At 34.0% G+C, this 19,211-nt stretch overlaps 2 protein-coding genes and 1 long non-coding RNA gene across 3 annotated transcripts; 2 read left to right on the top strand and 1 right to left on the bottom strand.

Annotated features, from left to right (window-relative positions):
• Positions 1 to 2,804: 2,804 nt before the first annotated feature.
• Positions 2,805 to 13,637, bottom strand: LOC122327168. Its single transcript, XR_006247613.1, has 2 exons — positions 13,495 to 13,637; positions 2,805 to 3,316 (listed from the first exon to the last, which is right to left on the bottom strand). It is a non-coding gene; the product is annotated as an uncharacterized LOC122327168 (long non-coding RNA).
• On the top strand, positions 8,854 to 12,891 carry LOC122327163 (myelin-oligodendrocyte glycoprotein-like). The gene is made up of 4 exons (XM_043222356.1): positions 8,854 to 8,988; positions 11,163 to 11,203; positions 11,445 to 11,762; positions 11,861 to 12,891. The coding sequence occupies exons 1-4, from the start codon at positions 8,978 to 8,980 to the stop codon at positions 11,953 to 11,955; spliced, it is 465 nt and encodes a 154-aa protein (XP_043078291.1). The 5' UTR covers positions 8,854 to 8,977; the 3' UTR covers positions 11,956 to 12,891.
• Positions 13,638 to 15,232: 1,595 nt separating the features above from the next.
• Positions 15,233 to 17,018, top strand: LOC122327155. The gene is made up of 5 exons (XM_043222347.1): positions 15,233 to 15,600; positions 15,737 to 16,057; positions 16,202 to 16,327; positions 16,426 to 16,544; positions 16,679 to 17,018. The coding sequence occupies exons 1-5, from the start codon at positions 15,576 to 15,578 to the stop codon at positions 16,769 to 16,771; spliced, it is 684 nt and encodes a 227-aa protein (XP_043078282.1). The 5' UTR covers positions 15,233 to 15,575; the 3' UTR covers positions 16,772 to 17,018.
• The last annotated feature ends 2,193 nt before the right edge of the window (positions 17,019 to 19,211 follow it).

Below are 19,211 nucleotides of genomic sequence, written 5' to 3'. Positions count from 1 at the left end.
GATCGCTGTCTTGCAACCCAGCCCAAATCCTGCCATACCACTAGCATCACCTGAGTACTGACTCTGTTCCACTCCCTCTGCAATCACTTCCTGTCTGCCCAACATAAAGTCAGAGCCCATGTTTCTCTGCCTGTCCACCTGTTTACCGATTCCTGGATTTGCCCTTTTTCTTTGACTGCGTGACTGGATTACTGTTTTGTGTTTTGACCCATTGCCTGCTACTTGACTTTGCCTCTGGATTTGCCCACAGATTCGTTGAAGGATCGGACTGCCTTGTTTGGTTTTGACTCTCCGTGTATTGATCCCAGCGCTGCCCCCTCGCCTCATTTAAATGTTGAAGCATTTCCTGACAGACCTTGTCTCAGAAACTTCTCTCTTCCACAGTCAAGAACAGATGAAGGAGGTTTAGAGAAGTCAGACTCGGTATGATTTCTGGCAGTTAAAATAATCAGTGAGTTAGCAATTGTATTCCGAATCCCAACAAAAATCTGTGTGTGCTAATGCATGTTGTACAAACTATAAAAAAACATTCTCACTTTACACTATTTTTTAAGTGTCAATCATTGTCACATCTAAACATGCAGATCTTCCAGGAGTGTCTCAGTTTGACTTGCAGAAAAATGAAATGGAGGAACAATCGAGTCAAACATACGACTTGTTCATTAATTTGATGTTAATTTGATGTTGATAAATAAATACAATTTGGTATATTTTTTTAAATTGACAACTTACATATAAACAAACCCCTTCAGGGAAATCATGAAACCAATTAACCTTGCACATTTATGATAACTTAAGACTGAGAACCCTGAAATCTGAAAAGGGAGGCATGTAAATATCAAAAACATGAGGCCACCATGATCATCGGGTTTGTTTTTAAAATAAAATCCTTTTTACACAAAAGGCACCGTACCTCCTGCACATTTGACTTTGAAACTTTCATGATCCATAAAAAAACATTTTTTGTGTTGCATTTAGCCTTTTCTGATCTTAATCTGCTTTTTTATTATAGTAAGATCTGTGTGTGAAGTTGCCATCTGTTGTTCCAGCATCTACTAGCAGGGGTTAACAGAAACTATAACCAGAAACATCTCCAGGAACCTGCTAAACAGCCAGTACCTGACCTCCTGGCTTCTAAAACAGCTGAGGAATTGAAAGGAATATGTATAGCGTGTTATTTACCGCCTGAGAAACCTGTAAATGTGAAAAAGGAGACATCTAACAATACATTGGAATGTTTACAGTTTATATTAATTGCTGTAACCATAATCATCAGGTATTTTTTTATGATTCTTTAGTTTACACATAATATTGCCATACTTCCCACACATTTCACATTGAAACCCTAAGCTGGTTCAGGTGTGTTTGATTAGGTTTGAAGTTGAACCCTCCAGGACTGAAGCTGTCCAGCCTTGTATTATAGCATTATTCTATTGTGTTTTATATTATATAGAAACAATGCAATATGATATTTTTATTTAGTGCTATCCATAGTTGCGTCTTATTTAGTTTTCACAGGCATCACATGATGCCATTGTTTGATGTCTTAATGTTCACTAAGGCGTAGTGTTTCTATAGCAACAGGACAATGTAGAAAGAGTTCACGCACATTTCTCTACCAAAGTCTGCTGCTGAGATACAGCTGAGGCCCTCGAGAGTCTTATTACAAGGATCCCTAAGTAGTGACTGACGCAAATCAAGAGCCTTCTGTTAACAGCCACAAATCAGCATCTGTGTGTTTTCTTATTAAGACATCTTTGCTCAGCCAAAGTTATAATAATAATGCAATGCCCCCCCAAAAAAACTACTTCAGAAGTGCAAAATGTTAAACACATGAGTCAATAAATATATAATGGTATATATCAAAGGCTTTAAAATGGTATAAAACTTTAATATGGTTAGAATAATGAATAAAATCTAAAATGAGTCTAATGTTACTAAATAAATGTTTCTCTGTAATCTCTATCTCTGTGTATCTATCTGTATGACAATCTGAGCTAAAACTGGACGTAAACATACTTTCAGTTGCATACATTACACTGATTAACTATGAACATCAGGTATATTTCTTCTCATAAAACCAGATTTGTCTTCATAATTCTTTTTTGACAGTATAGAATATTAACTGGTTATTTGGTTTCAGAACTAAGTAGATGATGAAATCAGATAAGGACAGCTCCTCACCTCTACCTTGAAGTGCTCACCTCTACAGGAGAGCTCTGTTTGGAGGTCAGTGTTTAAGCTTCAGTAGACATCATTTCAACCGCCATGTGCAGCTAGCGTTCTGAAACCCAAATCAATTGCTCTGCCAGTTAATATTGTCCTCAGAAAAGCACATTCTTCAAACTTGTTTTCTTGATGGTCGAGGTATAGCCTGACTTTGGCGAATAAAACCTTTACCATTATTTTTTTAGTATCCAGTTTAGTTAATAAACTGTCAAAGTTAACACCTGCTATTTGTATGTATTTACAGACAAAATGATTCGTGCTCCTTTATTTGAAATAATAAAAAACATTAACATAAAATACCGTGCAATTATAGTTTCTAAATTTCAATCTCTTATCATTTCCTTTTTCCTTTACTTCCGTTTGCTATAAGAGTTTTTTTAGTTTTTTGAAGCTTCTATCTTCCACAGTCAATAACAGATAAAAGAAGTTCAGAGAAATCAGAGGATTTTAATGACTTGAGAAATAGTTCAGATATAAATAATCAGTGAGTAACAAATTAATTTTATTCCCAATCCTAACAGAAAATCCTCAGTATGCTTTTTACAGGATATCACAAAAAAACACACACACACACACAAGTTTTTATTTTTATTTTTATACAAATAGCTTAAAAACTGGAAATGGAACCAAAAATAACATTATGTTTGAGGTTTCACATATATTACTTATGTAGCGTAACTGAGGTTAACAGAGGTGAATGACTCCAATGAAGGGCGGGTTCATTTGTTTAGAGACGAATACCAACCAATCATCATCAAATACCGACCATCCATTACTGTTTACAGATCACTTACCAAATTCCAGAGATCTTTAAGGCAAGACACTTTAAGAAATTAAACATTTCAGTTATACTAGTAAACAATGAAGATGCATGTAATTGATACAGTCATTTATTCAATAATATTCTCGACTACTGTCATACTGTCATACTGTCATGTGAACATATAGTTATGTGTGTTAGCGCATGTTTCACAAAACTAAACAAACAAAAAAAAAACATTCTCACTTTACAGCATTTTTCAAATCTCAATCTTATCAGCAGAATGCAGATGTTCCATTGACGCCCTTAATTTGACTTGCAGAGAAACTGAAAGACAGAAACAAAAGATACAACCTGTTCATGGATTTGCCATTCAAATTTCATTCAAAGCTGTTTATTCATAGGCATACAGGTTTGGTTTTGTGCATGTTTCCTTTTGGCATGTTTTGTTCTATATTTATTTTCATTTTTGATTTATTACAAAATGCCACAATGACCAATTTATATAAAAACAGTCTAGTGTACATTGAAATAATAAATATGAATGATGTGATACATGTTAATGAAGCAGATTTGGTAAATTATGTGCAGTTTTAATATTAACATGGATAAAATGATATACAAATAAAACCAAAATATATCTAAGCTATAAGGAACTCAACATGAAGAATCACCATATACTTCCCCAACTGACTGATTAGAGGATTTTACAAACAATTTTTGCACAGGTTTCCTGAAATCTTATCCTTTAATATTAAAATGAAGAACTATCTTATAAATACAATACGTTGGTGGGCATGGAATACGTACAAACAAGTACATATCACTAAAGTTTCCAAAATAAATTAATACTAGACGCAGCTTTTATTCCTTTTCTCACAAAATTACAGAGTTTCCATTAATAAAGTGTAAATTTCACACGATTACTTGAAGAATATCATGTTATGCCTTCAAAACAATAATAATATGCTTATGAGATCTGAAAACCGATGCCTTTGAACATTAGCATTACATTTTGTTCGGTAGCTCAGATTACAGAGATGTACTTGAGAGCCATGGAGTTAAATTGAAATGACATGGTTGCAAAAGCATTTTTATATAAGTTTTGCATTTGTTAACACTATCAGGTAAATAGGATTGGATTTTGTATAGGTCATATTTACAACAAAATATTTATTTAGTTAAATATTTTATATAGAATCGTGAATGTTTTGCTAGGTTATAGGGCCTTAAATTGAAGTAAATAAATAAATAAAACAATCCAGAAACAAATAGTGATAAATATCACCAAATTCTTAATAATGGACAAGAAAAGAAATCGAGGGGAAAAGCGAGAAAACCAGATACTGGTGGAATATCTTATACTCGTGAGAGAGCATCAACAATTACATTATCCATTCCACGTGTTTAATCAGTAAGTGGAAAGACTGCAAAATGAGGCTCCACCTCATAATTCTCAGATTTTTACAGTGCATTCAATCCAAGAAAGTTAACGAATTATGGTCCATGTATACAGTAATAAGACCAGAAACTGAACTTAAATAGACCTTGAAATGCTGAACGGCTAAAACAAGAGCTAAGGCCTCTTTTTCCACAATAGAATATTTTTGATGATGATGGTTGAATTTCTTTGAAAAGTAACTGATAGGATGTTCAATTCCATTGTTGAGAGTCCTCTTGTTAAAGAACAGCACCAGCGCCATAAGTGTCCACTGCAAGTAAAAATCTCTTCTCAAAATTTAGAACAAGTAATACAGGAGCATTAGCTAACAACAATTTTACATGAACAAAAACACACTGGCATTGCTCTGACCATTCAAAAGGTCTCTTAGGACTTAACAAGTCAGTCAGTGGTGTAACTACACTTGCAAAATTTTGGCAAAACCCCCTATAGTAACCCACCATCCCGAGAAATCGTCTTCGTTCAACAATCTGGTGCGTTCAATAAGCAGTTGTTATTCGGGTAACATTTTATAATCCGGTAAATCAAGCCGGAAATGGACTAGACAAAAACAGGTAATAAAAGCAACACATGATCGCCTACCTGAAAATTTCTGGATTTTGTCTATCAATCAAACAACTTCTGCATTTTTCTCTGAGACTTACCTAACTTTTGAAGAGCAATAGCTCTAGCTTCATAGAGTCAATAATGAAAAGTACTCACATATTCTAAGACATTCTCAGGTGGATCAAATGTTTTCCATCCATCTGCCAAAACAGCAATGGGACCTCTGGCAGTATGTCCAAACACCAGTTCATTTGGGCTAAACCCTGTGCTCTTTTGAACAACCTCACGGATTGCCAAAAGCATCCAAGGAAGTCCATCTGCCCAGTCACAGTCAAGTTCAACACAACACAAGTTAAAAGACTTGACTTTGAGGATGATATGCACTCGAGATATTGTGTTTAACCTTGAGTTGCTGCATGACTTTAGAAAACTGTTAAATGAAACTTGTTAAAGCTCTGAGAATAAACTTGGTGGTTATTGATCTCAAAGAATAAGCTGCAGGATACCATGTGGACTGGCACATCACAGTGAGCAAATAAGCATGCCCAGCCTTTGATCGAGGTAAGGTCAAACACAATCAATGATCAAATATTCAAAAGGATTAGCAACCCCAGCAATAGGTTATAGAGGAGCTAATGGGATTTTCAAATTTGGCTTCCCAGTCATTTGGCAAGTGTGACAGGACCGTATATACTGACTCACATCATGCTTTAATCTAGGCCAATAAAATTTCCTTAAAATTCTATCACAGGTTTTTCATACACCCAAATGACCAGCAAGGCCTTGGTGTGCTAACTGTAGGATATCTTGGCGAAAACTAAGAGGAAGTACAATTTGGATCCTAGAATCGAGTAAACAGTCAGTACTCACAGGTTTTTGTCGACAAAGCAAACCATCGTTGAGAGAGTAGTAAGGAAGAGAACTCTTAGCTCCTCCTACATCCGCAACATCAGCTAAAGAAAACAACTCTTTAAGAGTTTTATCTGCCCTTTGTTCATTGATTAATTCTTAACAATAACTGATTAATTCATTGCTGTTAATACTATAAAGTGAAGACAAAGAACAAGTGTTAATAGCATCACAAACAACTGGACTTTCAAACAAGAGATCGATCTTATCTTTAGGATCATCAGGTGGTAACACTTCCACAGTGGTCAGGTCAACTGTATGACACATAATAGATTTTGTTAAAGAATTTTCTGAAACACATTTTGTAAGGAGGTGAATCAAAACCTGTTAATGCAATAAGACTAATCTGAGAAGGGATATCCAAAGGAACAAAAGGACTTCAAAAAGAGAGTAAATACCCTCATGTGTGTTCTCATACACTACACTATGTACTTTTTAAAGACCAGGTATACTGACCTTTTAAGATTGTTTTATTTTGTTTTGTGTTAGTTTTGTACTGCTGATCAGTTGTGCAAATGTCTATGAATTATACCAATTTGGAACCTCGTGAGTCTTGTTCTGGCCAAACAAGGTCTCTAAGTGACCCAGACTCCTAACGAACGATAAGTCGAAACTAGGAAATATTATAGTTAATTAATGATCCAAATTTAATCACAACTAGAGGGATCAGCAGTTACATTTTAATAAATATAAATAAAATCACGAAAGATTGGAGTCAGATAAAATTATGTATAAGGTCAGTACTATAATTGGAAACACAAAAGATTAATAAATATTAGTGTTTTTTAACGAGACACAAAGAAAAGACCGAACACGCATTGACCTTCGACCAGGGCCTCTGGATTCCGTTCTGCAGGAAAAGGTGGACCTTTACAATTTCTTGGCCATTGCTCGAGTTACTGCACATGCCGGAAATAAATGTGGACAGTCAAAAGATCTCCCTAGTTATTCTAAATGAGACACCACCATCTGATTCATCCCAAACATTCCACCCAGCTAAATCATTACCTATTTCAAGCCCTCTAACCAACACATGAGATCCAGTAGCAGCATGTTGAGAAAAAGGCCAAAGTGAACCAACAATGCAGAAGAGCTGAAGGCCATTATCAGACCAACCTGGGTTCTCATAACACCTGAGCTGTGACACAGACTGATCAACTCCATGCCACGCAGCATTGTGGCAGTAATTCAGGCAAAAAGTATTGAGTGCTGTAGTATTGGTCATAAGTAACATTCAAATTTTCTGAGATACTGAATTTGGGATTTTCATCAGTTGTCAGTTATATCAATTAATCAATCATTTTAATTTATATAGCACTTTTAACAACACAGGTTGTATCAAAGCACTGAACAGTATAAAGTAGAAGAATACAATGATAGGGATGTATAATGACGAGATTTAACTATTTGTTATTAAATGCAGAGACATGTAATCAATTCGACGATAATAGCCCCGACAAAGCAAGCCTGAGGCGACAGCGGCAAGAAACCAAAACCCCATCCATACAGAATGGAGAAAAAAAAACCTTGGGAGAAACCAGACTCTGTTGGGGCCAGTTCTCCTCTGACTGGATGCCCAGCACGTAACTTCCAGTTCAATTTTAAATGCAGCTATGTCAGATAGTGTAAATGACTTTGTGTGTGCGCATCAGGATCTGGTGATCTGTCCACGGGACTCATCTAGTTTTTATGGTTTTTGAAGAACGTAATATCTGGGTGCTAAACCACCTTCAAATCTGGATACAATCTGAGAAACAGATTAAGAAAGAAACAAGACTAATATTAGCGTAGATGCCATTCTTTTTATGGTGTCACGAATACATTGTGTTTTATGAGTAGTGTTCCCGGTTCCAGCTGATCTAATTAATGCAGCCTAGCAATCCCAAAAACGGATTTGAATAATAAAAGTGTATTAGTGTGTTATGTGTTGACTAGGTTAAAAAGATTTGTCTTTAATCTAGATTTAAACTGGCAGAGTGTGTCTGATTCCTGAACAGTGTTAGGGAGTGTTAGAGTTTAGGTGCTAGATAGGAAAAAGATCTGCTGCCTGCAGTTGATTTTGATATTCTAGGTATTATCAAATGACCAGAGTTTTGAGAACGCAGCGGACGTGCAGGACTATAATGTGATAAGAGATTGCTCAATTGTTGAGGAGCTAAACCATTCAGGGCATTGTAGGTAATAAGATTTTAATATCTATCCGATGTTTGATAGGGAGCCAGTGCAGTGTTGACAGAACCGGGCTAATATGATTATACTTCCTAGATCTAGTAAGGACTCTAGCTGCTGCGTTTTGGACTAGCTGAAGTGTGCAGAACAACCACCCAATAAAGCATTACAATAATCTAACCTCGAGGTCATAAACGCATTAATTAATATTTCTGCATTAGACATTGAAAGCATAGGTCGTAATTTGCATGAATATTTATGTAGGTCAAACAAACAGAAAATAATAAAACGTATAAATGTTACATAATCATGATATCTGCAATAGTAAAAGAAAATTGGCACCCGTGTGTAACCCTACTTATAGAGTTACAAAGTTATACAAATAAATTGGATAATGTCATAAGGTACATCCCAAATCGCATACTTATGCACTATTTTATGATGTTTTGTAGTATAAATACCACAAGCACTAGTGTGCTCACTAAACATGACTAAAAAAAAGTTTTAAATAGTTAATACTCCTGCTAGGTTGTGTCTAACAATGTGTTCTAAATAGTAAACATGTTACTTTTTCTACAAATTTCAACTAAGTTGCAGTTTGTTGGTGTAGTTCCAGCATCTACCAGCAGGGGTTCAGAGAAACTGCAACCGAGACATCTAACAGGGGCCGGAACTCCAAATCGATTTTTCTATATTTTTTCTAATATTATATAATTTATCTTTTTTTGCAACCGTGAGCAAAATAATAATAACATGCATAAAGCATGTATAAAGCTAAAAATAAATAAATAATACAAAAAGGAAGCTCATTCACCGGAACCATATGACAACTTCCGCTGCAGATCCCGGAAAAAGGGTATACTTTCGGTTGCGTACAATAGGCTATATGTTATTGATTAACCATGATAATCAGGTATGTTAACGATTTTTAATGATACTATGTTTATCCCAAACACGTCATAGGCTACTCCCACATATTTTACTTTGAACCTGTCGCGATCTGTGTAAAAAAAAACTATGTCGCTTGCGTGCTTTTGTTTGCGTCTGGCCTTGTTTGTTTTATGTTTTTTCCATAATTTATTTATTGAAACTAAAATTAACAAACTAGGGCTACATAACCAGTGGGGACTGGCCATCTAGACGTTATGTAATAGTCCACGATCTGGCTGGTTTAATTAAAAGTGTGAAATTAAGTGTAAATTAGATACAAAAGTAGATACAAAGATACGCATAACATTCGTTGAACTTATACAACTACCGCCCAGCATCAATTAATTGTAGAATAATCAATTAATAGTTTCCTGCATTTTATATTGTTGTTCTTCAATTTATTTATTTATTTTTAATTTTTGTAATTTTTTAGTTTTGCATGTAAATACCACATATACCGGCTTAGTTGCCGTGAAAGTGAAGCTTTAACGCATATGGCTTTCAGCCACGTTCAAATGAAATATTTCTGGCCGTATATGAAGCTGTTGCGAAGCATAGATGTAATTTATTTTAGAAGCATAAACTACTATTCTCCGTCTCCAACGATAGCTGAAATGGGGTACTATATTAAATAAATTTAATCTTCCCATATCTAAGAACTCACTCACTGTGCTGTTATTCAATGAATTAAATGCACAGTAATTTTATTGAATATTACGTGAAGACACATTTTCAATGAAAATATTCATATTAATCAAGGATTTATAACATCTTATGATACTTATTGTAGGGATGCACCGAAATGAAAATGCTTTGTAATGATTATGTATTATTCTAATAAAGTCATTATGTAAGATTTTTTAATTAATTACCATTTTAAGGATACACAAGCCTTTAAAATAACCACACTTTTACTGAAGGTAAGAAAACTGGACCGAATTTAGGCTATATTAATAATGATAACACTTTATAATTGCTATATGCTACTATGCGAACAAATGCACGGTCGTTGATTGGATAGTGAGCGGAGCATCAAATTGAGGAATGAGAGGGCTGAGACATACTTATATACCATATTCACGATTACAATTTTTGATAGTGGCTGAAATTTCGGTGCATGCCTCTTATTATGGAATATGAAATATGTGCGTTTGTATGTCTTAGTTATGGTTTAGTTATTTACTGTACTTTTTATTACAAATGTCTCATTTGAGTGTTAGTTTGATTCTAGTTTCATGTAGCGTGGAGGAAAATTCATATGCAGGCTAAAGCCTTTTCAGTGAACACATTAAAAATAAGTTGGAATATGGACACAAATGCATCTTCTGACATGGTGGTTGGAGAATTATTGCGTTAAATTATGCTCTCTTAACATTCAGATAAAATCTAATTATTGTTGTCAACTTAGAACACGCTAGAAAGACATTAATCACTGGAATTAATTCAGTCCTAAAATCGTATATGATAAATTATGATTAAATGCATAATTTAATAGAAATCTAACAGTATTGTATATAGAGTAAATAAAGTTTTTGATTCTCTGTGTAATAAAGAGAAATGAGCGACTGTGAGCCTAACAGGAGGCTTACCGTTTATTGTTAATAAGAGTATCTAAAAAGTTAAGAAAGAACAATAAGTTAAGAATGATAGCAAGAGTAATGTTTTGGGGGTTGTTTTTTAGAGAATAAACACAGTTCTTTAAAGCTCATCATTCATTTGTTATTAAAAAGCATAACCACCAAACTATTGGTCTAAGTATCACAGATGTCTAAATAATCAGTGTCAGTGCCAAAAACACCTACTTCGTGCACTTTTGTAACAAGACACTAAATGCGTACATATCACTGCAGTTTACACAAGAAATTAACACTAGAGGCAGTGCTTTTATTCCTTTTTACATTAATTCATAGAGCTTCAATTAACAAAGCATCATTTTCAGACGATTGAATAATATCATGCCATGTTGGATTTGAAAACTGACGCATTTGTTTGTTGGCATCACACATACACTTTAGCAACTGTCTCTTATATGAGGCCTTGAATGAGGACGTTACCTTTCAGTGAATTTCTCTGAGACGGTTTTAAGTCTGGATGTACTGTAAAAGAGCATACTGATTTAGCTGAATGAAAGTGAAGAAGTTATTTCTGTTTCTACAGATTCTATTTCGTCTGTGTCTCAGCGGTGCTGATAAAGAAAGGTAAGAATCTGAATGACATTTAATAGTCATGTAAAACATTTACTGGACCGTAATATTTTTTTGTTAGTTGTTTTGTTCAGTTTATTCTATTGAAAGGGGCCTGAATTTTTATCAAATATATTTTTAATTAAAAATGTAATCGTTTTTGCCATGAATTGGCAAATAATCTGATATGGCATTAAAACAAACAAACGTGTATGAATTTCAGACTATGTGTAAAGTAAATTTTATGTGATTTCAGTCTCTCTGCAGGTCACAGGTGTTGTTGGTGGTTCTGTTGTTCTGCCATGTTCTTCAACTGAACATGATCATAAAGCTCAAGACACTGAAGTGCACTGGAGACAAAATGGAAAGATTCTGTTTGATATAATCAATGGTGAAGATTCTCTAGCGCAACAGAACCCACAGTACAAGAACAGAACTGAAACTTTCCCTGAAGAGTATGTGACAGGAAACTTCTCCATCAAACTTAACAATCTTCAACACACTGATTCAGGAAAATACATCTGTCTCATCTCACACTCATCTGAACATAAGACCGTGGAGCTGATCATCAACGGTGTGTAGTAATGGTTAATTGATATATTCATAAAAAAGAAAGATCTGTTTCATTTGTTCATTTCATTTCCTTTTCTTTCTTTCTTTCTTTCTTTGCAGAGACAACAGCAGAACATGTAACCAAATCACCAATGACAAAAATGGAACTAATCAGGAAACCCCAGAAAAAGAAATCTGGATTTGCGTCGGAATAGCTGTATTAATCATGCTTATAGCGGGATTCATAATGGGGTGTAGAAAAAATTTTAAAGTTGCCTTATTTTCTCCTGTCATGGCTGAAGATAAGGAACAGCGACAGAAGTAAATATGTAAAAGTTGTTTAAACTTTCATCACTTCCATTCTGTTTTGTGCTCTTATATTCTGTATATAAATCTATGTATTGTATAATAGAGATCTTGAAACAAGATTTGTTTTTATTGAATAATTAATGAGTCTTTTAATGTGTAAGTGCCTTAACATTTCTCTTTCTGTACCAAAAGTAGATTTTTCCTTTAGTCTGAAAAGATTTAATGTACTTTAAATTGTTTTTGTATTTATATTAACGTTGTTGTTCCTGATTTATACAGTATGCTGAAGATGACACATAAGTATGGTCCTCAGACATTCCACTATAGTTCTACAGGCTAATTGTATTATATTGTTATTGTTTTGCACAAACTGTATTTCCCCATTTCTCTCTCTCTCTCTCTCTCTCTCTCTCTCTCTCTCTCTCTCTCGATATAGGGGCTTACTTAAAGAGTAAATGCTATTTGAATAAGGTTTTGGGTTTTGCAGAGGATGAAACTGGTAGTTACCATATTTGTTTTTGCATGTGAAAATATTTTAATGCAAAAATAAATGTTCATTTACTGAAAGCTGCACTGATCTTGCTGTTATGTAAAATACAGTCTTGTATGGTGGCTCAGTCTGTACCTCATCAATCTCTTAATTCTTCTTCTTAATTACAATCTTTCACTGTACTCAGATATTCCGCAGTTGTGCATTCTTTATTTAGGGCCAAATCATTTTAATTTACTTTTTGTGCCAAATTTTGTGGATGAATATTTCAGTGTCCTGACGTTGAATGTTAGTCCTGTTTGTTTTTCCAGCTTCAGGACCATCTGAAATAAAGGGCTGTTTTCAATGTTCATTTTATGGTTTTTAAATAGTGTATAGTAGACAGAGTTACGGTCACTCATTTTAGCTGTTTCCAAAACTTGATGGCTTATTTCTCATTGTACATTAATAGAGGGCATTGCATGTGTTGTTTGGTGTGTTCCTCTGCATTCCCTGTCTCACTTTCTGTCTCTATTTCTGTCTCTCTTTCCTTCAGTGGCACCCCATGACACCATTGAATCCTGTCAGCCTTGTTTGGCTGCTTTATGTTATGTTGACTTTTAAACTATTGAAACTATTGACTATAGTGCTTATTTATGATTCATGGGAAAATAAGAAACATTACATTACAAGATCTGAAGTTAAATTTTCTATCAATTATACATTTGAGATAAACAGTTATATTATTTGCCACAATAGAATTATACTGTAAATGTGATTTGTTTTGTTTAGTTGGTCAGAACAGACCATTAAACCTCTGAAAAACAATGTTAGAGCCTAATGTTCCTGATAGCAGTTTAAAAATGTAATTATTGATTTTATACATTATTAAAACAAGTCTAATGTTATTCAGTGTATCTGATTTTGATGAAATGGCACCAAAGACAATAATGGGTAAAGATAATCAGTAACTTACATAAGTATGAGAGAGAAGCTTCCTTTAATCAGCAACGATAAAAACGGTATTCTGGATTCTGATCCTCAAGTTGAAATGTTTCTCTGAATGGCGTCTCATATTCTTGCTGTCAGTGAGTCTTCAAAATGTTGCCATGACTTAGGTTTGTTACTATTTGAGCAGCACAAGAATGCAGAGATTCCAGTCACAGGGAGGGAGAGAGAGAGAGAGAGAGCGAAACAAAAAACAACAGGGAAATACAACCTGTCTTTTCCATGAATTTGCCATTCTAATTATATTCACAGATGCAGCTCATTAACCAGAACACAGCACTCACTTTTCCTTAAAATATTAATTATCCTACAGTAGTTTACTTTTTTTCTACAGTAAGAAATGACCAGTATTTATTTTATTTATTTTTTCTCAATCCAGAAAGATCTACTTCACAGTTAACATCCTGACGGGCTGTTCAAGTATACTGTGAAGTATTATATTATATAATTCTCTGAATGTCTGATGCGAGCAAAGATTTTAACTTCACAAAGCATTTTTTCAGTTCACAAAAACCAAGATGAGAAAGTCAGAGCATGTTGTTTTTAACTGGAAGCTTTTGTAATAATAAATAGTTCTTTATGAGCAATTACACACTGTTAATGTAAATTAATCAAACCACGAGGATGTAATAAAATAGCATAAAAAATTTTCAAACGTATTTATTCTGAAATAGTCATTTCTACAGTGATTTCCTACAGTCATTTTGTCATTAATAGCCTACACGTCAGTGTTTTATGAGAATGATATTTGTGATGTTCAGAGAAACTGAAAGAGAATTTAAAACAAAATGTTTTATACAGACATTAAACGTGAAAATAATATATATATATTTTTTTACAAGATCACTTTCTGGTGTGTGCTTATGTGTTGTGTTTACTGTCATTAAATCAAGCATTTTTCGGTGTTCACACCTATTCTTTGTTATTGTTGTAAAGCTAACATTTGTCTTAAGCCTATTAATGTCAATTTAATTTAATTAATTTGATAGCTGACAAAATCCTTTTACTGGTGACTGTCTTCTGCTACCCTCCAGAGGATGTAAAGGTAAAAGGTCTATTTACTTCCTCAATGCAAAATAGGTTTGATAGCTAGTCGAGGACATCGTAATGCATTAAGTACATGATGATAAATCTTATTTAGAAATTACCTCTGCTCGCATAATAAACCTTGGAATATATGTCTCAACATTTATAAAATAAGCCCATGAAATATTTACCTGGATGAAATCGTTCAAACACTGTGAAAAATTTCAGACATCCTAACTCAAAAATGTTTCCACTGGCCCATTGAATTTCTGGACTGCCCTGCACAATTTCCTGTTGGGAAAACTGTTGCCATAATTCAAAAATAAATTTGAGAAATTCAATTGAGCAGATGGAAAAATGTAGATGTATTGTATTGATTATTGACACACTGAAAAGTTCAGAACACTTGTGTGGACCTAAAAGAAATGTACCACAAGCACAAAACCTACTGATATTACTATACTTTTTGAGGACATACTGTATATACTGTGTGTACACACAATGTCATGCCGTCACTTCCCACGCCTACCGACCCCGTCACCTGGACAAGATCACAATCACCGGAGTACTGATCACCCGCACCTGCAGTCACTCACCTGCCCCTGTATAAAGACTCTTTAGACTCTTTCCATTCAGTCAATGGCTGATCTTGAGGTTGCTTACCTGATGTTCTGGTTCCCGATCTGCCTGCCTGCCTGAGATACCTCTTGTGATTAAAAACGACTTTGACTTACTTTTTGAACTTTGAATATTCTGTTTGTTTGTAGGCTGGATGCTCCTGGAAACTTTGAACTATTAAAAACACCTTTTCTGTTTGATCTCCATCTCTGTCTCCTTAACCAGAAGTTGACACACACAAAATAAACATGTTCAACTTGTTAGATAAAGATGGTGTTTTTTTAGGCCTTTAAAAAGTTTGTAGAGTGTGGTCAGCAAACTTGACTTCCTCTGACTGATGTGGCAGACGTTTTTCTTTGCTTCAGAGCTGCAGTAGACTTCAGTGTTGTGCGGAACAGCATCAGCATGAAAATCATTCAGCTTCAGCTCTGTGAGTTTATTACATGTTATGAATATATTTAAAAATACTTATTACAAAATAGTATACACTGTTGAACTAAAATGATTGGTTTTAAAAAATGGTTTTAAAATAGTATTCATAATGACTGTTTAATATATTTATTTAGGTGTATTATTCTGTTGTCAAGCTGCAGTGTCAGATCTTCTGACTGATCTGGGATCAAATGTGACCATAAACTGTGATCTTGATGAAAATGAGGTTTATTGGATTTTACTGAAAACAGCAGATCCTCCAACAGTCATCCTACGATCATTCTCAACATCATCACCGCATCACTTCAATAAATCATTCAGAAAGAAATATTCGGTGCAGTTTAAACATCGTCTGGTTATTAATAATATAACTGCTGATGAATTAGGAGTTTATTACTGTATGAACACAGAAACACTTCCAAAACTCAGCAACAGCACCAGAATATACTTCAACGGTGAGTTTTTTTACAAAATTTTTGTTAATCACTATTATAAATTTGTTTGCACACTTGCATATATATCGCATTTGTTTGTTTATATATTTCTATTTTTTTAACGAATCAGTTCAACAAATGTTACTTGTGACACTTTCATTATAGAATCTCTACTAAGTGAGTGTCACAATCATACAGTGACGGAGATTATTAATCAGAATCAACCACAATGTCAGATTATTATAATCATATCTGCTCTGATGAATGGATTTCTGCTTATTTTGCTGATCGGTGAGTTTTTTCAGCCATCTGTTTCAGCCATTATTCATTATTCATGTGACTTTAATTTAAGAAATACAACATTTAAAAAAGACTTTGTTTTATTTTAGGACTAGTAATGGTTTTTGTTGTTGGAAAAAGAAGGTCAGTAAAACGATCACAACAACACAACACTGATTTACAGCAGATGCAAGCTTTAGAACAGCAACAAAACCCAAACCAGCTACAGGTAACCACCATCATTTTTTTAGTGAGGATTCTTGCTGACCTGTTCCAAACGTAGTATTTGAAAACATGCATTTTGCTTCAGGGACAGCTGCGCCTAAAATGCTGATTTTGTTTTCTTCATTGTTTTGTTTTTAGTATGCTGAAGTTGATTTTACCAAGCAGCGTAGAAAGATTCGTACCAGCCCGGTCGACAGCACTTACGCTACCCTAAAGCCACCAAAATCATAAACATGCATGCATGCACTTATAATACTTTCTTGATGCTCCTGCAAACATCTAACCACAAGCTACATACAAGCGTTCTCTAGATCAGAGGTTTACAAACTGGGTAAAATTATTTAATTTGATTGAGTGTGTTACAGTTTTATAATGTAACTGCTTCATTCTATTTTGGAAAAGCCTAAAAGTTTATATATATATATATATATATATATATATATATATATATATATATATATATATATATTATTTTAATTGTATTGTATTGACAGCCACAGTATTGAAACAGCAAGAGAATTATAATATCATCTTAATGTATGAAATCTCTGCTTAATATTAAATATGAATAATTTTTTTCTAAAGTTGTTTTTTAGTAGGAGATCTTTGCTTTGCAATATCTGTATCTTTATAAAAACTGTACGATGTTAGCTGTTGTTGATGTATCTTAATGTTTTTGTCATTCACGTGTCTTTCTGAATAATATATCTAGACACAAAATGGGATGATCTTAAAAGAGATAATGTAAACATGATCTATTTTGTTTTTTGTGGAGCCTGTTGAATTCAGTTTTCAATGCTGTTGGACCCAGAAGAGGTAGCAATATCTGAAAGATATCCTATTTTAGTAGGAGAGAGAGAACTGCTTATATTATAACATGCTTTAATTAATGCCTGTAGAAATGAATCTGCATGAAACTGTAAGTAAATGTAAATGAATATTTTTTTATTATTAATTTGGAATAGATGGAATAGAAATATTTGGATGGAAATAAATTATTTTAACATTGTTAAACAATATATATATAACTCCCTTATTAGGTTTGCAGTAGATTTAAATATATAAATAGCATATGAATATATTATGTAAACATGATTTCATTTAATTAAATACATAAGAAGTAAATGGAGTTTATAAAAATAAACTCAGAAACCATTATCAGATGAAATAAACTGAATATAAATTATTTATAATAAATGAATGATAAATAAATATTTGAAAAAGTCTTATGACATTGTATGTATTGTTTATGTGTGCATATAGGCCTATATGAAAATACGTGGTACACAGTGGTTAAACTCAACTGAAGCGCTAAACCAAAACCCTGCATGTGTTCCGCTTGTTTGGTCAGTTGACAGCCAATGACAAACAGGGTCTGTCAACTTTGTCTAGAGTAGAGGTTTAACCTTCGACTCAGAGCAGTTTTTTTTCCTTTTTAGTACCTTTACCATTTATCTATCTCAGTTCTCAGAGTTTTCTAAACCTCAAGTGGAAACTGAGCAACGTTGCATCTTGCAGGAGAAAAAAGTTGAAAAGTTTGGTTCACTGAATAGTATGTCTGCTGTAAAACATTTGACTAACATTAAATTATTAGATGGGGTGGGAGGTGGCACTCGGCAATTTCCAATTATTGGCGGCTTCAAACACAGATGTTTTACATGAAAGTGTTTCATGCATTCACATTACGTATAGTACACCGTGGTACATGTTTACAAAATCATATACTGTAAGTGTGAGTCGGTATTTGCAAACGTACAGAACTTGTGGTTACGATCTGGGCGACCCCTTGCTTCCCACCTGTCTTTTAAGCAGCGGCCTACTTCCATTTTCACACGGGCCCTTCAACTAAACCTTCACAGTACTCTCTAAAATATTAGTTCCCCTACAAGACCAAGGTGTGAAACCAAGCAGCCACGTGTAAACCTGTGTAGAGATGAACCATGTTTGTAACAAATCTCAGTGATGCCCAGAAATCTCACTACAAATTGTATAAGATGATTAATTCATACTTGTACGACGTCACTTGCATGATTTTGTATGATTTGTCTGTAATAATGACCCAGATTGGGGAACTTGTACAATACATACGCTTTAGCAAAAATCAAATGAATAACAAATTAGTCTAAATTAGCCACCTCAAAAAATATTTACGAATTGCTGCAAGAACTGCAGAGAAATCAAATGCAGCAAATTTCCAATAATACGTTTACAAATACCGTTTTATAGTGAACTGTGTTATTTCTGTGTAAAAGTAACAGTAACTTTTCTAATTAAATATGATTTTTAGGTTGTTTTGAGTTATGGGTAAGAAACCTATTTTTAAATATTACTAAATATTACTAAACTTACAAAGTCTTTCATGATGCCATAGAAGAACCTTTTTTGTCTAAACGTTCCTTAAAGAAACTTTAACACCTGAAGAATCTTTTTACAAAACGTTGTGTCAAAAAAAGGTTCTTCATATCATAAAAACCTAGGAAATCGATGAACCTTCAACAGAATGGTTCGTTGTGGAACCAAAAATGGTTCTTCTATGGCATCACTGTGAAGAACCTTTTGAAGCACCTCTTTTTTCATGACTGTAGATTCACTTGGACTTAATGACTCTACACTAGATGTGGAATGAGAAGGATTTTCAGTCATTTAAACTATGAACTAATCAAGTACATCA

The sequence above is a fragment of the Puntigrus tetrazona genome, chromosome 22 (assembly GCF_018831695.1).
Source record: "Puntigrus tetrazona isolate hp1 chromosome 22, ASM1883169v1, whole genome shotgun sequence".
Lineage (NCBI taxonomy): Eukaryota > Metazoa > Chordata > Actinopteri > Cypriniformes > Cyprinidae > Puntigrus > Puntigrus tetrazona.
Note: the sequence above shows the minus strand (reverse complement) of the source record. Positions and strands in the feature narration are given on the sequence as shown.